Below are 19,071 nucleotides of genomic sequence, written 5' to 3' on the forward strand. Positions count from 1 at the left end.
ATTGAAAATACATTGAAATACACTGAAATAAAATAGAACAAACAATCCTCTATCAGAGCAGTACATTGAAAGATATTGAAAAAAAGCATGAATCTGTTATTTAACTCATTCTTTACACCATCTTCTCCTCTGAAAAGTAAACAAATGCTATGAAGAGTTTGGATATTCTAAACCCCTGTTTGGTATTGATACCTAACACTTTTCTTTAAGTTGCACTGGTCTCTGCTCAAACAAGAAAGTCCTTAGGGACTAAGAATGGCAGGCTTCCCGCTCAGTGATTTCTTGGCAAGACATTTCCCGTTCTCCCCACCTGTCAGCTGCTCACAGTTCTCCGTGATAAAATGGGTTTCACTAAAAAAAGATCTCACAGAGAAGTCTTCTTATTTTTAACACAAATAGCATTGATGTTGACCTCAACATTGTGCGTAGGCAGCAGAATGATACGTGGTGTCACAAAGACAGAAGGGGGGGCCCAAGAAGGATGGGCCAAACTTCTAGTCCAATATCTGCCACGTGCTCACTTCACAATAGCACACTCCCGAGTGCCCTGAGTATGGCTCACAATCTCCACCTGGGGCTCAAAATGTAAACCTTAAATTACAAGCCATCTCACTCCCAGAGGAGACACCCTTTATCTCGCAAAGAGTAGTTCTGGGACTCAAAAAAGCCACAGTGCCTGTGGTACAGAGAAAATTTCTATACTGAGGGCATCACTATTACGACTATTAAATGTGCAAAGTGTGGATAATTCTTTTGCTAAAGAGTTCTAGGATTTTTCCTTTTTTTTTTTTTTTTTCCTGTAAGAGAAGAAGGAAAGTGAAAGCTGAGGACCCATAGTAATTTCATCCTTTAGGACAGACTGCTAGGGATGATCGTTTTTGGTTCATTGATGTTTACAACACAGTCATTTTCTATTTCCTTACATTAGGACCAGGAATATGAGGCACCTGATTTACTCATGTTCTGGCTCAGTGGGGGTCTGAGAGGATGGTTACTCAGCCAGGGATGGAGCTTTATCCGTGTCTGAGGTGAAACTCAGTTTAGTCTGATAAGGATTAAGCAGCTGATGGATATTCAATGGCTCCTGCAAGGGGAATTGTTGGCGTCAGGTAGAGCCCTGCTGGCCAAATGCAAGAGCTCCCAGAAGTGAAGTAATCTTGGCCCCTAGGGCTGCCTCCTGCAGATCACACAGGGATGCAGCCACAGGTTCTTGTCAGCAACAGTGGGGGGGACCCTCGCACAGGACAGCCTGGCCACCTGAGACGTGGGATTGTAGATATTAAATCCCGCAGCCCACATCAGAGGCTGCTGGGACCTGCCATCACCCAGTAAGGCTGGGTCCGATCTGGTGCTTATGCTGGACCTGCATTGATAGGGTGGAGGTGAAAACACTAGTATGGGAAAAGGAAATAGAGTGTTGACGAGATTTAGTATGGGCCTGGCTGAGTTTGTTTCTCAGCTCTAGCCCTTTGTGATCCTCCTGGGCAAATTATTTAACCTCTAAGTGCCAATTTCCACATCTCCAGAATGGAGAAAATAAAAATACCAACCTCATAGGAATGTTGTGAGGTGATACTGTCAAGTTTTGACTATGGCACCTGGCACTTAATAAATGCTCAATAAAAATTAACTGGTGACAGTATGAGTCATTGTGGTCCTTGTCCAGTTTCCACCACTGGCATGCGTGCCTGGGACAAGAGGCTCGTTTCCCTGAATCTAGTTTCCTTGGCTAGAAATTACGGCTTTGAAGTAAATAGTGCCCTTTATTGTTTCCTGTGTCCTCCTTGTTTTATATGCCTCATCTCTCAGCCTCATAACTACCCTGAGAGGAGGTTGTATTTTGTCATTTTTCAGATGAGGAAGCTGAGGCTAGGGGAGTGTGGGGGCGGAGCCCCAGAGAGTAGTTTCCAGGCTCTCGGCCTCACATAGACAGGTGCTGGCTCAGGTAGTAAATGGCCAACTGTGATTGCATGGCCATCAGCTGTGGCTAGTTGGCCGTCAGCTGTAACCAGTGAGCCATTGGGCACTAATATAACTGCTGTGGCTAAGAAGAGAGAGAAGAATGGGGGCTAGCAAGAAGATGGCGGCTGGGCTGGCAAGCGTGGATGGCGGTTTGTGGACTGTGTGGATCCAGCCTCCAGTGAGAGTATAGTGCCGCCAGAGAGAATATAGTGGTATGACTCCCCCACCTATGGCTCCGTGTGTGTTCCTTTTTGGCCTCACCATGCCCTGCGTTTTTATGTGGGGAGTGGGACCAGAGGCCCTGCAGGCTGCCTCGCATGACAAATGGTGCAGCGAGCAGGGTCTCCCGCACGACAGGGAGGCAATGGGACTTGTCTAAAGTCACATCACTGCTGTGTGAGGGAACCTGGATTTTCAGTTTAGCTTAAAAACCTGGACTCTTTCCCTGTCCCCATACAGTTTTCCCAAATGTCTTCCTAAGGGTCTTCTAGTTTAAACGTTGACAGTTAATGAATTCGATGAGTCTGTGATATGCAGGAGAAAAATTGTTAATCTGTTACTAGATTCCCTTGGACAGGAGGCTGGATTTACAAAGGTGCTGGAAGCTAGCGTCCTCTCTAAGGTCTGTCATCTGTTTTGGGACAGAATCACCTACAGCAACTTCTCTTCCCCTCCCCTCCTCTGTTCACCCTCCCTCACACCTTACACTTCTAAAGAGAATGTAACTCAGGTCTTTTACATCTAAAATTGACCTGACCATCCAGAAGATTCTTCCTCAAAGTGGAATTGACCACACAGCAGATTGGTGGAGGGGGTAGGGATACGGAAACATCTCAGACATGATCGATTGTTCTCCATGAAAGTCAAGGCTAGGGGAGGAGACAAACCTGAAAACCATCCATTGCAAGGCAGGAAAAAGGGAATGCTAAATGGAAAGTCAAGCAAAGGCTCTTCAAGAGGGTAGTAGAAGGAGGGGCTGGCTCGTCTAAAAGGAGGTGGTCTCAGCTGCTTTTGATTTGTGTTTGACCCTGGAACTGAGTGAGAGCGGGTTTCTGTTTTCACTTTAACAGCCAAGATGTGAAGTTGTCCCAGTTAAATTTCATCTAATCTATGTTTTCAGTGTATTTGTGAACTTTGACTTCTCCACAAGATCTTTTCAAACTAGGCAGCTGATTTGGATGAGTATCTATGTCAAACAAAAATAAAAATTAGTCCAAACCAAGAACACTCTGGGTGTTTCTGTACTTAGAGATTATTTAATCAAGAGGTGGTTTTTAAATCTGACTGTGTATGAGCATGTCCTGAAATCCTTTGGGTCTCTGAGCCCTCCTCAAACCGCCTCCTTGCCCCATTGTAAAAGAACCTCTAGGGGTTAGGCCCAGGGACCCGTTTTGACTGTGTTGAATTCTATTGCCAGTCCTCTCACTGCCTTGTGAATTACTGCTGTGCTTCAATACCACACCCATAATATTAAACATAGTTTCTCAAACTGCCTCTCAAGAACCCCTGGTGTCCTTGGAAATATTCATGGAGATTGATGGGTTCTCAGTGAATATTAATTTTCTGTCTAATTTCGTTGATAATCTTGAGAAAAAAGATAATTGAACATGTTATGGACTCTCTATAGTACCACTTTGTAATAAAGAGAGATCTGCTGCCGTAGAGCTGAGGAGAAAATAACAGCTGATAGTGTATCAGTGGCACATTACAGACAACTGGAGGCTGGATGGCATGAAATCAAGGCAAACTGAATCATCAGCTAGCACACGGCAGGCCATGCATGCAGAACTCAGGCAGTCCTCTACGACGTCCTATCACAAGTGGCTATTTGGTAGCAACAAGACATCAACCACGGTCTTGAATTAATACTGTTAATTTGAATTTGATTAGTTTTCTGGTTTTGTTTGTGTTTTATTTGGAAAGTTTATCTTTGTTTTCCAGATGTATAAAAGCCACAGACATAAGGAGTTTCTACCTAGTTTTATGTTCGAAATATTTAAAGATAATTCAAATGAACACTGGAAGAGGTTTTCTATGAAAATGTTTTTCCTTTCACAGGGATCCATACTACACACAAGTTTGAGAAACACTGGTCTAAAGCATAAAACATAAGCCTCCTACTGTACCATGTAAAACAGCTCAAACACACTTGTCTTCACAGACAGGTCAGTGTTTCGTAACCTGCTCTGGCCCCTGCCTGTCTCTTCCCAAAGTCCTTTTCCCACCTCACATTTTAAACTCCACATGTTGGACGTGCTGCTCCCAAAATCCAGTAGATCAACTGTAGAACTTACCACCTTGTAGTATGATGATAATTATAAAAATAATAACTAACGTTAGTTGAGTGCTTACTATCTTATCAGGCACTGTTGTAAGCACTTTGCATGCAATCATACATTTAAGTCTAAAAATAAAATCCTATGAAATTCTTTTTCATCCTTATTTACAGAGGAAGAAAGTGAGATACAAAAAGGTTAAGACACTTGCCCCAAATCACACAATTTTTTTTTTTTAATCTGTACCATTAAGCTGTTTTTCAACAGGAGTAACATCTTACTCATTTCTCTGTCCTCTCTCCCCATCACAGTATCTGGCACATGGTAGACACTCAGTTGAATTCGTTTTAGTAACACTTTTTTTTTCTTTTACTAAAACAACACCAGTGCCTTTAATGTTCCTTTTAAAAGGCAGCATGTAGTGACAAGTCAGTCATTTCTTCCCCCAGTTGACCCCTCAATTCCCAACTCATGCCAGGAAAATGGAAAAGGGTGACCCAGAACTGAGTGAGTTAAGTCACTGCTCTCTGGCTAAATAGAGGTTGCAAATAGAAATTATGGTCTGATTTAAATGACTATAAAATGCACAGCCTTATCGACAGGAGTTTTGCAATTTTCATCTCCATGTGACCTTTCCTCTGCCCCTAAGTACTACATTTTAAAGATGAGGAGCCTGAGACTCTGAGACATGAGGGGCCTTAATTTGAGGTCATACAATTGTTTAGTGGTAAACCTGAAACCAACACCCAGGACCCTCAATGTTCAAGCCAGTGTTTCCAGTTAATGATTATATATGATCTCAAGGCCTCAGTATTCTACATTGTCTCCCATGACAACTTGATAGTATACCTTCATCTGTTCAATTTTGCAGTGGAGTGGGAGACATGCTAAGACTGTGTGAGGACTTATCACGTGGATCTTGTTACTTAAGGATCAGGGGAGAAGAATGCGGTAAATCAAAGCAAATCCAAGGGGACCTTACAACCCTCACAGGAAAGGCAGAACACAGTACATCAGAGACAGTGATGATGGCAGTAATAATGATTTTGGTGATGGCCTTGGTGATAGAAAAAAATAGAGAAGGAGGAGGAAGAGAAAGCTAACATTTATTGAGGCTTATTGTGATTCAGGAATTTAGTGTGATTCCTTCTGCAGGCACCAAATGTTTCAAATTTTTCAAATGTAAGCTATCAGCCCTGTTACCTGTATAGAATTTTTCTTGTGACTTTCTATACTCTGCCTTGTCCCACTTCTGGATTCTTGCCCTGTGAACCTGATGGGTTACTTACATTTTCTTAGCCTTATTTCTTCATCTTTCATAGAGATGTAGAGAGCATTTATATGATACCTACTATGCAACAGGTACATTTTTTTTCATCATTTAATTTATTCCCAATGGCAGCTACAGAGAAAGGCTTCTGTGCCACCTGGAAGTTTTGGCATCTTTGATAAAGACATTCACTGACAGCTGTGTGGCCCTGGGAGAAGAAGCAGAGGAGAAAGAGAAAGGAGAGCAAAAAAAGCTCCAAAATTTCCAAAAACAATAGTTAGTAAAAATTGAGTCTGATTTATTTCCACAAAACATTTTTTTTTTCAATTTTGCTCAGATAATATGATCACTAAATGAAATGACAAAGTTCATATGCCACAGTTCTTTCATTTACACTGTAAATTTATTAAGTTTATTTCCCCTCCATGAATCAAGTCATTAATAAAGCTAGAAATGAGATTATGGAAGAAAAAAAAATAGTCCCAAGTTACTGGGTAGCCACAATGCTGACCCTAAATCCAAGTGCTTGTCCTTTTATATCCTCTTTTTTCTTCTTTGAGGGCAGGAATTAAGTTCATTCATAGCATTTGATTATTCAACTATTATAATCACTAGTTGATTAATCGATTAATGTCAGACTTGTGGAGTGGAAAGTACATTAAACTTGGAGTCCCATAATTGGTTTGAGCCCTGTAATAATGAACAAATAGTTTAGCTTCTTCATGCTCTCGTTTCCTTATTTATAAAAGTCGGGGGTTATAGGGGACTATGAGTAAGAAATCTTTGCATACTCATTCTGTAAAATCTGTAGGGTTAATGTTTGGACAATGACTTCAGAGTTACCTCTGAACCTACTACCAAAAGACGTTCTTGAAACTCAAAGTAGGTTTCCACTGTGATTGAAATTCCAACTTCAGAATAGAGTTTGGTTTTTCTCTTGTGGAAGACCAGGATACAATCTAATATAGTGGGACAATCAAATACAATGGAAATAAACAGAGTAAATAAAGTAACTGGAATCTGGATTCTGCAAACTTGGGCAAGTCCCTTCATTACTGGACCTCAAGGTTCCCAGCTACACATTGTGGTGGCCGGTCTGATTCCCGTTTCAATGAGCCTTGGAGTCTGTTTGGTGAACTGCAGCAAAGGTTAGAAATCCAATCCAGCCACATGTTCCATAGAGGAATGATTTATGCTGTCTTAGGAGCCAATAAATCAGAGGTGCAAAGAAATGAGTATGAATAAAAAATTCATTGAACACTTCCTCTTGGGGGTGTCTCTTTGTAGGTTTTGTGGCACTTACATGCACCCTTATCTTTATCATAAACCTTGATTCCTAGAATTCATATTATGCATAATTATGCTTAATTCCTTTCCTGTTCTTTCAGTGCATGGAGTATGCGTTTTTCCTCTTCCTGTTTTTCTGTGACTTACATAAAAGAGACATGAATTGTCCCTCTGTTGGATGAATTCACTCATTCATTTATAGCAGCAGCAGTGTGGTCCAGGGTGGAGTGAAGGAAAGACCATGAGGGTCAGAAGGTCTGGGTCTTGTGCTGTGACTTCCTAGCTATGTGAGCCTGGAAAACCAAAGTGGCCTCTCAACCTCAGAATGCCAGACCTATGTGGCCTACCTCCCAGGGTCTGTGGTAACTAAGCAAACTCACCTAAGTGAAGCTATGATGTACCTGGCAAGTCAAGGTATGTAAAGACTGAACATACACCATCATTACAACTACAGCAAAAAACTGAGACATAGGAATAAAGGCTGGAATGTCATGTGCAAAATGTTGAACAATGATTCATTTCTCTATTTTCCAAATGTTCTGAATCATTATTTTATTATTCTAAATGGAAGCTTTTTTAAAATATAGTGTTTCATTACTCTGGCCAGGTCTTGTTGATTTCCCTGGAAATTCCTCCCTTCCTTTCCATTCCCAAGGCCAGTGCCCTCGCCCAGGCCATCCACACTCCACCCTGGTCTCCCTGTTCCAGACTGCAGACCATGCTGTACTCTGAAGCTAATGCTGGCTTCCTTCACCACCACTTTTATCGCACTCAAAAACCTTCCCTAGTTCTTCCTTTTTTTCTCTCATGTCAGAATTAACTCCTATGCCTGCCCTTCAGTCCCATGAGGGTGTGATTGCACATTCTTTCCAGACACTCCCAGAGCATCTCCACTGCCAGTAAGCCAGTCTTTGACTGTAGTTTGGGATCCCCAGCAGAAAGGAGGCCACAGCCAGCCAGCAAACGTGTAGTTTGGCTCATCTAGTATTCTTACAAAGTTTGAGCCAGCCTTTAAAAATTGAGATTTCACATAAAATGCAAATTTCAATTTATTTCTTTAAAATAGGAGGATCTGGTAACACAGGTGCTTCATTCCCGCAAGGCTACAATCTGGCAATAGCTGACAGGAGCGGAGTAGAAGCTGCCCCCTTCGATGGGGCCTGCAGTCCCACCACTCATAGCAGGGCCTCTGCTGGCCCACGGGGCACCTTTGGGAAAAATAGAGAAAGGCATTTCTTCCTCTGAGCAGAGCAGTCCTACCCAGAGTGCACATCTTGGCAAGGGAAATAAAGGTTGTATAGATTTCAGGCTCCACTCTCCAACTGGGCTAGGCTCTCTCATTAAGGGCCCAGCCAGCAAGACCATAGGCATCAGCTCTGCCCTCACCACAAATGCAGTTAGGTGCCTGGCCTTTGGAGGCTCACATATCTAAAACATCCAGAAGAAAGGCCATCTGGGCTCCAACTCTGTTTATCCATGGTATTCTCAACTCTGCCCTTTGCTTTGTCTCCATGCTGCCTTCCCTCAGTCACAAGATGGCTGCTGGAGCTAAGAGCACTACCTGCCACTTCATTCACCTGCAGATGGAGAACATGTCTTCCCATAACCCTCACAAAAGAACACTGACCTACACTCTGATTGAATCACTCCAGAGCCAATCTATTTTGGCCAGGCACTGATTGGCTCAGGTTAAAGTTATTAGAACAATTCAAGGCAGATGATGCTTTATACCAGTGTTTCTCAACAAAGGTTTTATTAGCATTTTTCCAGGACACTTCTTAGCTGTGCCTTAGTGGTGCATCTCATTGCAGAGTATTTAACATTTCTAGCACCATCCATCATATAGTGTCCAGTAGTCCAGTTGTTGGGATGGCGAAAAATGCCCACGCACTACTCATATCCAGATACTCCTACGTCTGGAGGTCTTGCCAAACTAAATGGGCTGTAATACGATGGATAGGGGTGGCTCCTTAAAAACCAAGCCTAGTCCTATTAGGAAGGTGGAAGCCGTGAATGGATTCTAGGAGAGCAACCCACAGATATTCACTACATTTTTTCTAGGTGGGAAAAAAGATAAAATGGAAGAAAACCTATGGCCGCTAAATTTTTCACATGTCATTACCCTTCAGATGTGCTCCTGGTTACTATGGAAACCCCTTGCTGATTGGAAACACCTGCAAGAAATGTGACTGCAGTGGAAATTCAGATCCCAACCTGATCTTTGAAGATTGTGATGAGGTCACTGGGCAGTGCAGGAATTGCTTACGCAACACCACTGGATTCAGGTGTGAACGCTGTGCCCCTGGCTACTACGGGGATGCCAGGATAGCCAAGAACTGTGCAGGTACAGTACTGTAAATCCTAAGACAGCTACCAGGCCAACATGTATACTGAATTTAGGTGATTTATCTTGGGGAAATATCACAAATGCTTCTTTGTCACTTTTCCAGGGCAATGTACATTCTTAGAAATGTAGATTCCAAACTCACCAGGGGTAGATATCATCATCAAGGCTACTAATGTAACTTAGCTCATGGATAGAATGAACCATGAGACACTGACACAATGAACTTTTGTCTTATCATCTCATACCCTTCCAATTTTGATCAAAGAAGTAAATCAGACTCCCATGGATTGCCTATTGTTGGCCAGCTGAATGAAAACTTGCATGGTTCACATTTGTTTTCTTATTCTGGAAGCTAAGTCCCATTTTTCAGCTATGTTCGGTGAAACAGACATTTCAGTAAAAGAGGTGAGCAAGCCAAGGGTAGAGTTTAATCATCCCTCAGTTTCCCCCAATTGTCATAGTATCTCAGGGAAAGTATAATAAATCTTCCTGGTTAGACTTCAGTTAGACCAAAATGTAAAAATTTTATTCATAATTTCTCTAAAACATTTGCCACATAGAGTGAAGCTTTTCAGAAGTAAAGTTAAATTGCTTTCCTCTAAAAATAAAGGAAGGCTGACACTGAATATTTCTTGCTCTTTTGTGACTTTGAGGGGGATTTCCCAGTGGAAATCCCCTCACTGAAACAGATTCTCACTTCAAAAGATTTTCAGAAGTGAGAAATTTAAGATTGAGCAGGAAACATGTATGATCTACAGAAGTCACAATAAAGTAAACATGTCTACAAGGAAGCAAAGTGCAGAGAGGCATAATACTGGAAATGACAGAAGGAAGAGAGGAGCTCTGTGTGCACTCAGATTAAAGAAAGAAAGCAGGCATCAGAAAGAGTGCTGGTCAACCGGTAACTACAAGATTGCCACGGGGATACGAAAGACAGTTTGGGGAATATAATCAATAATGTTGTAAAGACTTTGTAGGGTATCCTATGGACACTTGTCTTATTAGGGAGACCACCTCAGGGATGGTGTAGATACCTGATCACTGCGCTGTACACCTGAAGCTGAAGCTGAATAATAATGAATGTCAACTATAATATATATCTATAGACACAAGAAGCGGAGTACAGCATAAGGAATAGAGACAGCGCAAATGTAACAGCTGTATGCGATGTCAGAGGGGTAGTAGATTGGGGGAGGGGGTTATCACTTTGTGAGGGGTATAAGTGTCTAGCTATTACATTGTTTTGTATACCTGAAACTAATAAGAAGAAGAAGAAAAGAAAAGAAAGCGTGCTGGCAAAAATCAAAGCCTTGATTCTCAAAATATTTACTAAATTTATTGTAAGTTACATAGATGCACATCATTCTTAGAAAAGAACCTGCTAGAAGCAATAAAGCAGGATCTTGCTGAATTAAGCAGGATCTTACATTTTGTGGAACATTAAACCGCTGAAATGTAATAAATGCATGCTCCCCTCGAAGCTAATTTTTTATGATTTTTCTGTAAAGATGGTTAAGAGGTGGGGAAATTTTCACAATTCTATTCCAGCTTATTGCTATCCTAGGAAATCCTTTCTAATTACAAATTTCCACTCCAAAACTCAATGGCAAATGAACCATCTGATGAGATAGGTGTTTTGTTTTCGTTTTTGTTTTCAAAAGGCTTTCTTGAAAATCATCAGTAGATGAATAACAGGCTCTCAGGTCTTCGAAATTCATGTAAACATGTTCCTAATTCTTTCCACGACGTTATTTCTAGCCATCCCATTGATGGCTATCACGTGGAGGTTTAGAAGCAGCCTTGCCAAGGGTCAAACACGGTGGAAGCCAAGATTTGCTCGTGGGCCTCCTCACTCTCTCTTCGCTGGGCTGCTCCTCCCTCACACCTAGCAATGGTCATCCCTAGAGTTGGATTAAACCGGAGAATCAATCCACAATGAAAGGCTATCAGATTCTCGTTGTATAATGGGCTCCGTGGGCTCTTTCTGGACTGAAGCAGTTGCGCAGTCATGTCAGAATCCCAAACAATTTGGAGAGCAGTCCTAGAAGTTTTAAATTTACTTTTTCCCTAGGGTCATCTTTGAAAGTCTCACTGAGCTGGGGGTTAATTGGGTGAGGGGCATAATCTCTATAGTATAGATTCCACACAGTCTTAAGGAAAGAGTATAAGCAATCCCCATTGAGGAATTATATACTGATAGCTAATATTTCTAGAAACCATGAGAACATTGCCATATTTAAAGCATTAAGAAATGAATCCCTAATCTCTTGTTTTTGTTTCCCACAGTGTGCAATTGTGGGGGAGGCCCATGTGACAGTGTAACCGGAGAATGCTTGGAAGAAGGTTTTGAACCCCCCACAGGCATGGACTGCCCAACCATAAGTAAAAATAACAGTACATGATTGACTAACTCCACTCTCTCTAATGTGCTGCAGGTGTAGGATTAAGAGTTATGCAATACCCACTCTCTAGACACTGCCGAGTTCCACCCTTGGCTTTAACCCTGACTGTGCCTCAACCAAATGAACAGAAGATATTCAGCATTCTACTTCATTCCAATTGGCAAATGAGTGATTTACATTTAAACACATTTATTTTAGAAAACGTATTTTATCAAGTCTTGAAGTTTAGCATCTTACCTCATAGGTAAAGGTAAATTCAGAAACACAATTCCCAGTGACTGTATTCATTTTAGCTCCTTTTTCTCTTCAGATCCTCACATAATATGATACACAGACACTGGGAAAACTGGGATACCAAGAGATTTAAGCAGCTTTACCCAAGTCACTCCAAGTCTGAAGTTGCACCAGACATAAAATATTTAGGCCTTATGAAAAGGAGCTGCCATATTTACTTACAGAATTTCTCTGTCACTCTTGTCAATCAAATCATGAGCAATCTTGATGGTGCAAGGACATGCTGAAACATTTCAAAACAAATGCCCAGAGCTAGTCTTAATGACTTTTCAAGCACCCTCCAAGCCCTTAGTCTAGAATAGTTCAAACGTGATTCTTAGAAGGATTTAAGGAAAACTTTGCCTTAGAAAGCCTTCTCTCAAGAAAGTAAGTAATATTTACCATTAAATAGAGTGGTTTAAAGACTGTTTTAACATTAGGTATCCCCTCTCCCAAACAAAAGTATCTTAGCCTCTCAGTCCTTCTGGGCGCAAGAGGTTAATATTACCAATGAATCACATTTTAAAAGATGGCACAACATGTCAGGCACAAGCAGGGCAAAGTTTACACACCGATAGCATGGGTAGTCCCCTAAGCAAGGTCACTTTAAGGACATCAAGACGCCTTCCTGGCCCTATGTATCTTCCCCAGCAGCTGATGTGCAGGTTGGGAAGTCATTCCTTTGAGAGAGCATACGAGTAAGATCATGTTAACCTTCAAGTAACAAATTAACATATTAACAACCATTAACACTTTAATCTCCATTTATCAGTCCTCTAGAAGAGAGCACAGTCTGAGGGAAAGAGATTGAGAACAGGGTAGTTTCAAAGGTTGTTTTGTGAGTGTGCCCCAGGGGGGCACTGGGTCCCTAGGAGGTGATTACAGTGTCAGAGGAACTCAAACGTGAAACTCAGGGAATAATGAGAAACCACAACCTACCTCACCATGTGTCCAGGTTCATCAGGTATCAGGGAGCAATATTCACAGTGATGTCCTACATACCTCCTTCTGCGGAAGTGTTCATCCAGGCAGGAGGTCATACCGTGGGGAGACACTGAGCCACCCCTGGGTTGGGACGAAGGCATGGTGCTAGACCCTGAGTCAAGATGACAAAAGCTAATAGGAAAGGAGAGGTACCTAGCAAATAGCCGTCTTCACCAGCAGGGACCAAGCAAAAGCCCAAAGCCTAACATGAAAAGTCATACCCAAGGGCTGTCCACCTCTAAAGGAAAGTGGACAAGACTTCTCCTTACCCACCCATCTCAGACAGCTTGCCCTTTTGCACTCCGTTCTTTCTCAATCCAGGGCCTAGTATTCACATTAACCCCCCCCCCCTTCCTGTTGCATGCGTTATTTGCTTTTTATTATGTTTTAAACAGGGATAGTGCCTGATGTACAGTTTGGCTCATCTTAAGTGATACGCCACTTTGAGAGTACAGACTAGTTCTGTGACCCAAGAAACAAAACTGAAAATAGTATTAACTAAAGAAGTACACATAATGATCTATTAGGTTGGTGCAAAAGTATTTGCAGTTTAAAGGGTTAAAAAATAATTGGAAAAACCGCAATTACTTTTGCACCAACCTAACACTTAAAGCAGCATGCTTCCCAGCCAACTTTTGATTTTAAAGAAATGACATGCCCATTTTTCCTCCAGGCTGTGATAAGTGCATCTGGGATCTGACTGATGACCTTCGGTTAGCTGCGCTCTCCATTGAGGAAAGCAAATCGGGTCTGTTGAGCGTGTCGTCTGGTGCCGCTGCTCATAGGCATGTGAATGAAATCAACTCCACCATCTACTTCCTCAAAGTATGCAGGAATGTTATGCCCTCTGCATGTTTTCATTCTGGTTTCCCAGGGTCGCTTCTAGTAACTCTTACCCCTTTTGGTATCTGAGTCCCATGTCAATATTACAGATTGTTAGACCTAGGAAATTATGAAAAGTTGATTGTAACCATGAATTTCAGCCTAAACCAAGAGCTGCCATCTACTCACATAAAAGAGGTTAATATGGAAAAAAAAATTACTGAAAATCTAGTATCTATGTACAAAACTATTGAGAGAAGCGAACCATTCATCTCCTTGGCGAAGCTGTACATTGGTTATTCAAGTAATTACCACAAACTTACCGTTAACTTAGCCTCAATTTGCAATGTTTTGAGTAGTTTCTCTACAAACTTCTCTCTCTCTCTCTCTCTCTCTCTCTCTCTCTCTCTCTCTCTCTCTCTCTCTCTCTCTCTTCCTCCCCCCTCCTGCCCTTACATTTCCTACTCACTGTCATATTTTTTCTCATATTCCCACACTCACACACACACTCAAGCACACACCATACTCACATGTTCTGTTTCTCCTCATAAGTCTAGAGGTTAATCTCTAATAAACAAGTTAAAGGCAAGCAACAGTCAAAATTAGTAGACCATAACAGTGCTTATATATCTAAGTTTTAAGAGGTGCTTTTTTTCGTCCCTCTAAATTATGGGTTTCTATCACAACCAACAGATATTTTTAGAAACAATAATAATTACCTGAAAGGACAATAGAATTAATACCAGCACACTTTATTTACTTTTTTTGCATTCAAATCCCAGTTCTGACACTATGTGACCTTGAGTAAGTTATTTTAACCTCTTTATTTTTCATTTTCCTCTTCTGAAATTGTGGATAATTATTTTACCATGTCATCAGTAGTTGAAAGAATTCAGTGATACATGTAGAGCAGATAGAATAGTATGTATATAGTAAGTGCTCATTACTCTACTTTTTGAAGGTACAAATGACATCCACATATATTGGCCAAATATGCAAAGTGCAAAACAAAACAAAAATCACAAAATTATAGAACTGGATGAAATCTTAATGAGCATTCTACTCCAAACTTAGAAATCATTCTTGTTCAAAAGCATCTGTTTGGACACATGAAGTCATTAAGTCTCAGAGGAGTTACCCAGACTCAGACCTCTCAGTACCACTTGAATCTTCTTTCCCCAACAGCACAACTTTAAGATAGGTATAATTGTAGCTGACAGGAAGCCAGAGCCAAGATTGAACAGCTTTCTCCAAAGTAATCCAAGTAAAGCCACCTTTGGACCAAACTCCTCAAAAGTGAAAAAGAAACGGGCAAATGGTCTGAAATAAAAAGAATTGCTCTCCTTACACCAAAAAAAAAAGAAAGGAAAATAAATTTCTAAACTCCATTTACATTGATCTCGGTGGATTGATCATTTCTTCAAGGCCTTCCAAAACTGACATTTTAAAGCTCAGACATCAGTCTATATTGTGCCTTTGTGCAAATTAGGAAAAGGTGCACTTTCCCCTGGGCCAGCTTACACAGACCAGGGTCTCTGCCTGACGAGCAGAGCTCACAGAATTTCAGCCCCTAGGGCTGATGGAACCCCCTTGCAGACCCCAACCTTTGTAACAGCTTGCAGTAGCATGTGGACCCCACTATTTTGGGAACAGAGGCTCACATTTTACTATGAGTTGTCTTACACTGGAAGAGTTTTATGTATATTTTTACAAACCTGGTGTATACATCTACTGATTATTTTCAACACATTTTTTTCCACAGACAAAATTGTCAGAAAGAGAAAACCAGTATGTCCTAAGAAAGATACAAATCAACAACGCTGAGAACACAATGAAAAGCCTTCTGTCGGATGTGGACGAATTAACTGAAAGGGTATGTAATTCAGTTTCTGGGACTGCCTTCAGAGAAAGGATTTATCGGGTGTGAGCCTAGCAAGTCACAAACAACTGAGGCTTAACACAGTCCAGAAGAAATGCAGTAACCCAAGTACCTTAAAATAACTCAAGGGAAGATCCGTGGAGAAAATTAATATGTTCAGTCTCTATTGTTTTTTCCTGTTTGGTTTCCTTGAAAAACTGTTTATGGGGAACTTTCATTGTATTTGCTGCTGGTTAACATGGTTGATATGTGTTACAATTAGGATAGTCATTAAGTTGTTTGCTTTAGCATTTTATGGCTAAGCGCTACAGAGCATCCAGATATAAGCTTTATTATGTAGAATATAAAACTTAAATATTATATAAAGGATGCATTAAATAATAAAAGGAAAGAAGAGGAATTGTGCTGAGAAAGCAATTTTGCAATGTAGCATGGGAAAAAAATCACTTTTGACCCTCACCTTGTCCCATATACTAAAATAAAATTCCAGACAGACTACTAACATTATGAACTTTTGAAGTTCTTTTCAAAAACAATTCTCATTTTCTACAAAAATAAAGTTTAAAATAACTCTGATAATCTCTTTTGATCTTGGAGCTCTTAAAGTTTTAAGAAATGAAGCTTCTAAAACTGTGAATTACTCTAGGTATACCCTTGAAAGATTCAGCTACTTTGAAATGCATTTGAAAATTGTGTCTTTCATTCCCATGCAACGGTGCATATTAATCCAACCACAAACGTATGACGAACAATAAGATTCCTTAAGTTGCAAAGGAGATACCAAGAAAGAAATCTTTGGGAGAAACTCATTATTTCACTTTAATATCGTAGTTGGAACTTGCCAAAAGTGTCTCAATTGTTGAGAAAATATTTTCACCGTGATTAGATTCTCCCATAGCTCAGACAGAGTTACTGATCATTTTGTTGTACTGTTTACCCACTTTTGATATAAGTTAAGCAGGCTTTCATAGAGAAGATATAATGCAAGCTTGAAGGTAACATCAGTAGAGAAGGCTCTTGGACAACAAGAACACACCACCAAAGCAGAAGGTTGATGATAAAGCTCCTGGAACATTCACCCAGCTGTTTCCATTGAGTCTTACCAAAAATAAAGTTATTCACTACAACAGTTCTGATATTTCAAGAACCTGCTGAAACTTTTCAAAACAAATGCTCAGAGTTGGTCTTAAGGATTTCTCAAGCATCCTTCAAGCCCTTAGTCCATAATTGATTCTTAGAAGGATTCTAAACAATCTTTGTCTTAGAAATCCTTCTATCAAGAAAGAATTAATGTTTGGCTTTAAATAGAATGAAGGGTTTTACTGTAGGTCCCCACAGTGATAAAAATCATAGTAATGATGCCCCTTGAACTTGAAAATACCTCTGTATGCAAATTACCTATCACATGAATCTCGTGTGACCCCAATCTTACAATTTACATTATCCTGAAGTTATTGGTTTTGTCCCAACTTCTATATCCAAGTTCTCTAGTACCCTTTTGGGAAATCCTACAGCCCTTTTCCACCCCCTTCTTCTGGGAATCCCTAAAGGATGCTCATGCACTTCTGTTCACAAAGAACCGCTGTTCAAAGGGGCCTCACTTTTGCCACTACTGATCATGCCTGTACTGAAAGCGCCAAAAACTATGTTCACAAAGTCACCATGCTAAAAGCAGTATGGTGCTAGGCTACAAGCAAAAGTGGAAATAGTGGTCTTCTCCCACTCTCAGGGCTGCCCCTTGCAATCTGGATCTTGACGATACACCGAGGAACCCCAAGTCACACAGCACAGTCTCCAAAGGATAACTCAGGAAGGTGCTACACCATCCCCTCCACATTTCCATCTCCCCCATCTCCTCCATTTCCTCCCTACTCCTTCAGCCACGGCAAAAGCTTCCTGCATATCAATGCATGCAAAAAGATCTTTAGGATTGGAAGGAAAGTAGGTCATCTCCACACATCAAAATTACGTGAGCCTTGAGATTTCTGGTCAAAGTGGCAGAGTACGTAAACCTGAGCTTACCTTCTCTCAGGACCACATCAGTTACAACTGAACCACAGAGCAACCATTACTGAGAATCTCACCTGAAATCTAGCTGAACCAAAGCTGTACAAATACAAACATACAGAAGAAACCACCTCAAGACCAGCAGGAACAAGCTGGTCCCACAATGGATTTTGACCATTAAAGATCAAGAGGGATATCTCAGCTGTGGAGGTGCCCCCTTAGAAGCGAGGGGGCCCAGTCCCTCCCCAGCCCAGGATTTCAGTACTGGGGAGAGAAGTCCCATTACTTCTGGCTGTGAAAACCAGCAGAGTGGCTGAGTGAGCTGGAGAGAGGCTGCAATTTCAGGTGCTCCTCTTTAAGAGACCGCGCATGAACTTACTTGCTGATCGACTCACTCACTCTGAGCTCCAGTGCTGGGGAAGCAGCTTGAAAGGTGCCAGGGACATACGGGGAGGAACTGAGTTGTCTGTCTTCAGGATTAAGGCTGGAGGGGCAGCTTTCTCCCAGACAGAGAAACTGGAGGAAGCCATGTTTCTTTATTGAGCCCTCCCCTTCATTATGTGCAGCTGCACACAGAAGCCATATCTGAGTCTCTATCAAAATGGCTATCACTTTTCGTCTGCCCCACCCTAGTGATTCCCTGAGACCATGCCCCACCCAACTTTGGGGCACACCCAAGCCCCTTCCAGTGTCTTTCCTTATAAATAGGCTGCTTTGGTTCATGCTGTGGACTTTCCTAAAATCTCTCAAGGGTTCACAAAACCCAAACAATATCATCTGGCTTCCATGTGTCCCATATTGCTGGCTGAGTAGCCCTAATCCTGGCACTAGAGACAGCTGGCCTTGGTTCATAGCTTGACCTTTCAAGGTACCTCCAAGTACAGTGTGAGCAGTGGCCATCTCTGAATTGCTTTGTGGCTCATGCCAAGTGGCAGGGCACAGACTGCTACTGAACTTGGTCTGCAGCAGGTCTCCCAAGAGGCCCCAGTGCTGGCAAGCCCAGTGGCCAGCTTTGGACTGGGCTGGAGCATCACCCAGCCACTTCCAAGGATGACACACCCAAAGGGCAGTCTGGGCAGGCACCAGAGCCCCACTAAAATGAAACCTGCTCTGTAGGGTCAGTCCCTGAGTTACAGGAGTCTCAGTTCTTCTTGCCTACACAGTGAAGAATAAAAGGTCAACAAACATTAATATGCAAGCAGGTTTTATTAGTGATATGTTCTCAGAGATGAAAACCAGCCTAGCCAAAGTGGGAGAGAGAGGCAGAGGCAAGGTGGAGTGGGGGGAGAGAGAGAGTGGGTGAGAGAAAAGAAGAGGGGGTGGGGAGAGAGAAAGAGGAGGTGAAGGAGAGGGGGGGGAAGGTGAGAGGGACAGAAAGAGGGAGCAAGAGGGCAAGAGGGTGAGAGATAAAAAAGAGACTTAGGTCCCTTCTCCCAAGGATTTATATTTTGCTGGGTGGAGTAAATTACATATTGATTTGGTGGGTGCATGCTCTTCTACAGGAGGGCATGATCTCCTAAGATGGGTAGAGGTCTGTTGACACGGATCCTTATCTTGCTCCA

At 41.7% G+C, this 19,071-nt stretch overlaps 1 protein-coding gene across 5 annotated transcripts in view; it reads left to right on the forward strand.

Annotated features, from left to right (window-relative positions):
- Positions 1 to 19,071, forward strand: part of LAMA4 (laminin subunit alpha 4) — a 129,902-nt gene that overhangs the window by 48,946 nt on the left and 61,885 nt on the right. For 2 of the 5 annotated variants that reach the window (XM_074333455.2, XM_019735050.3), the window contains exons 6-9: positions 8,925 to 9,139; positions 11,429 to 11,524; positions 13,475 to 13,626; positions 15,386 to 15,496. In XM_074333455.2, the coding sequence (XP_074189556.2) occupies positions 8,925 to 9,139; positions 11,429 to 11,524; positions 13,475 to 13,626; positions 15,386 to 15,496 (574 nt within the window). The remainder of the gene's footprint in view (positions 1 to 8,924; positions 9,140 to 11,428; positions 11,525 to 13,474; positions 13,627 to 15,385; positions 15,497 to 19,071) is intronic. The other 3 variants (XM_019735053.3, XM_088795506.1, XM_019735054.3) reach the window with 2 other exon arrangements.

Source organism: Rhinolophus sinicus, chromosome 2 (assembly GCF_057876585.1).
Source record: "Rhinolophus sinicus isolate RSI-liver-muscle chromosome 2, RSI-T2T, whole genome shotgun sequence".
NCBI classification, from domain to species: domain Eukaryota; kingdom Metazoa; phylum Chordata; class Mammalia; order Chiroptera; family Rhinolophidae; genus Rhinolophus; species Rhinolophus sinicus.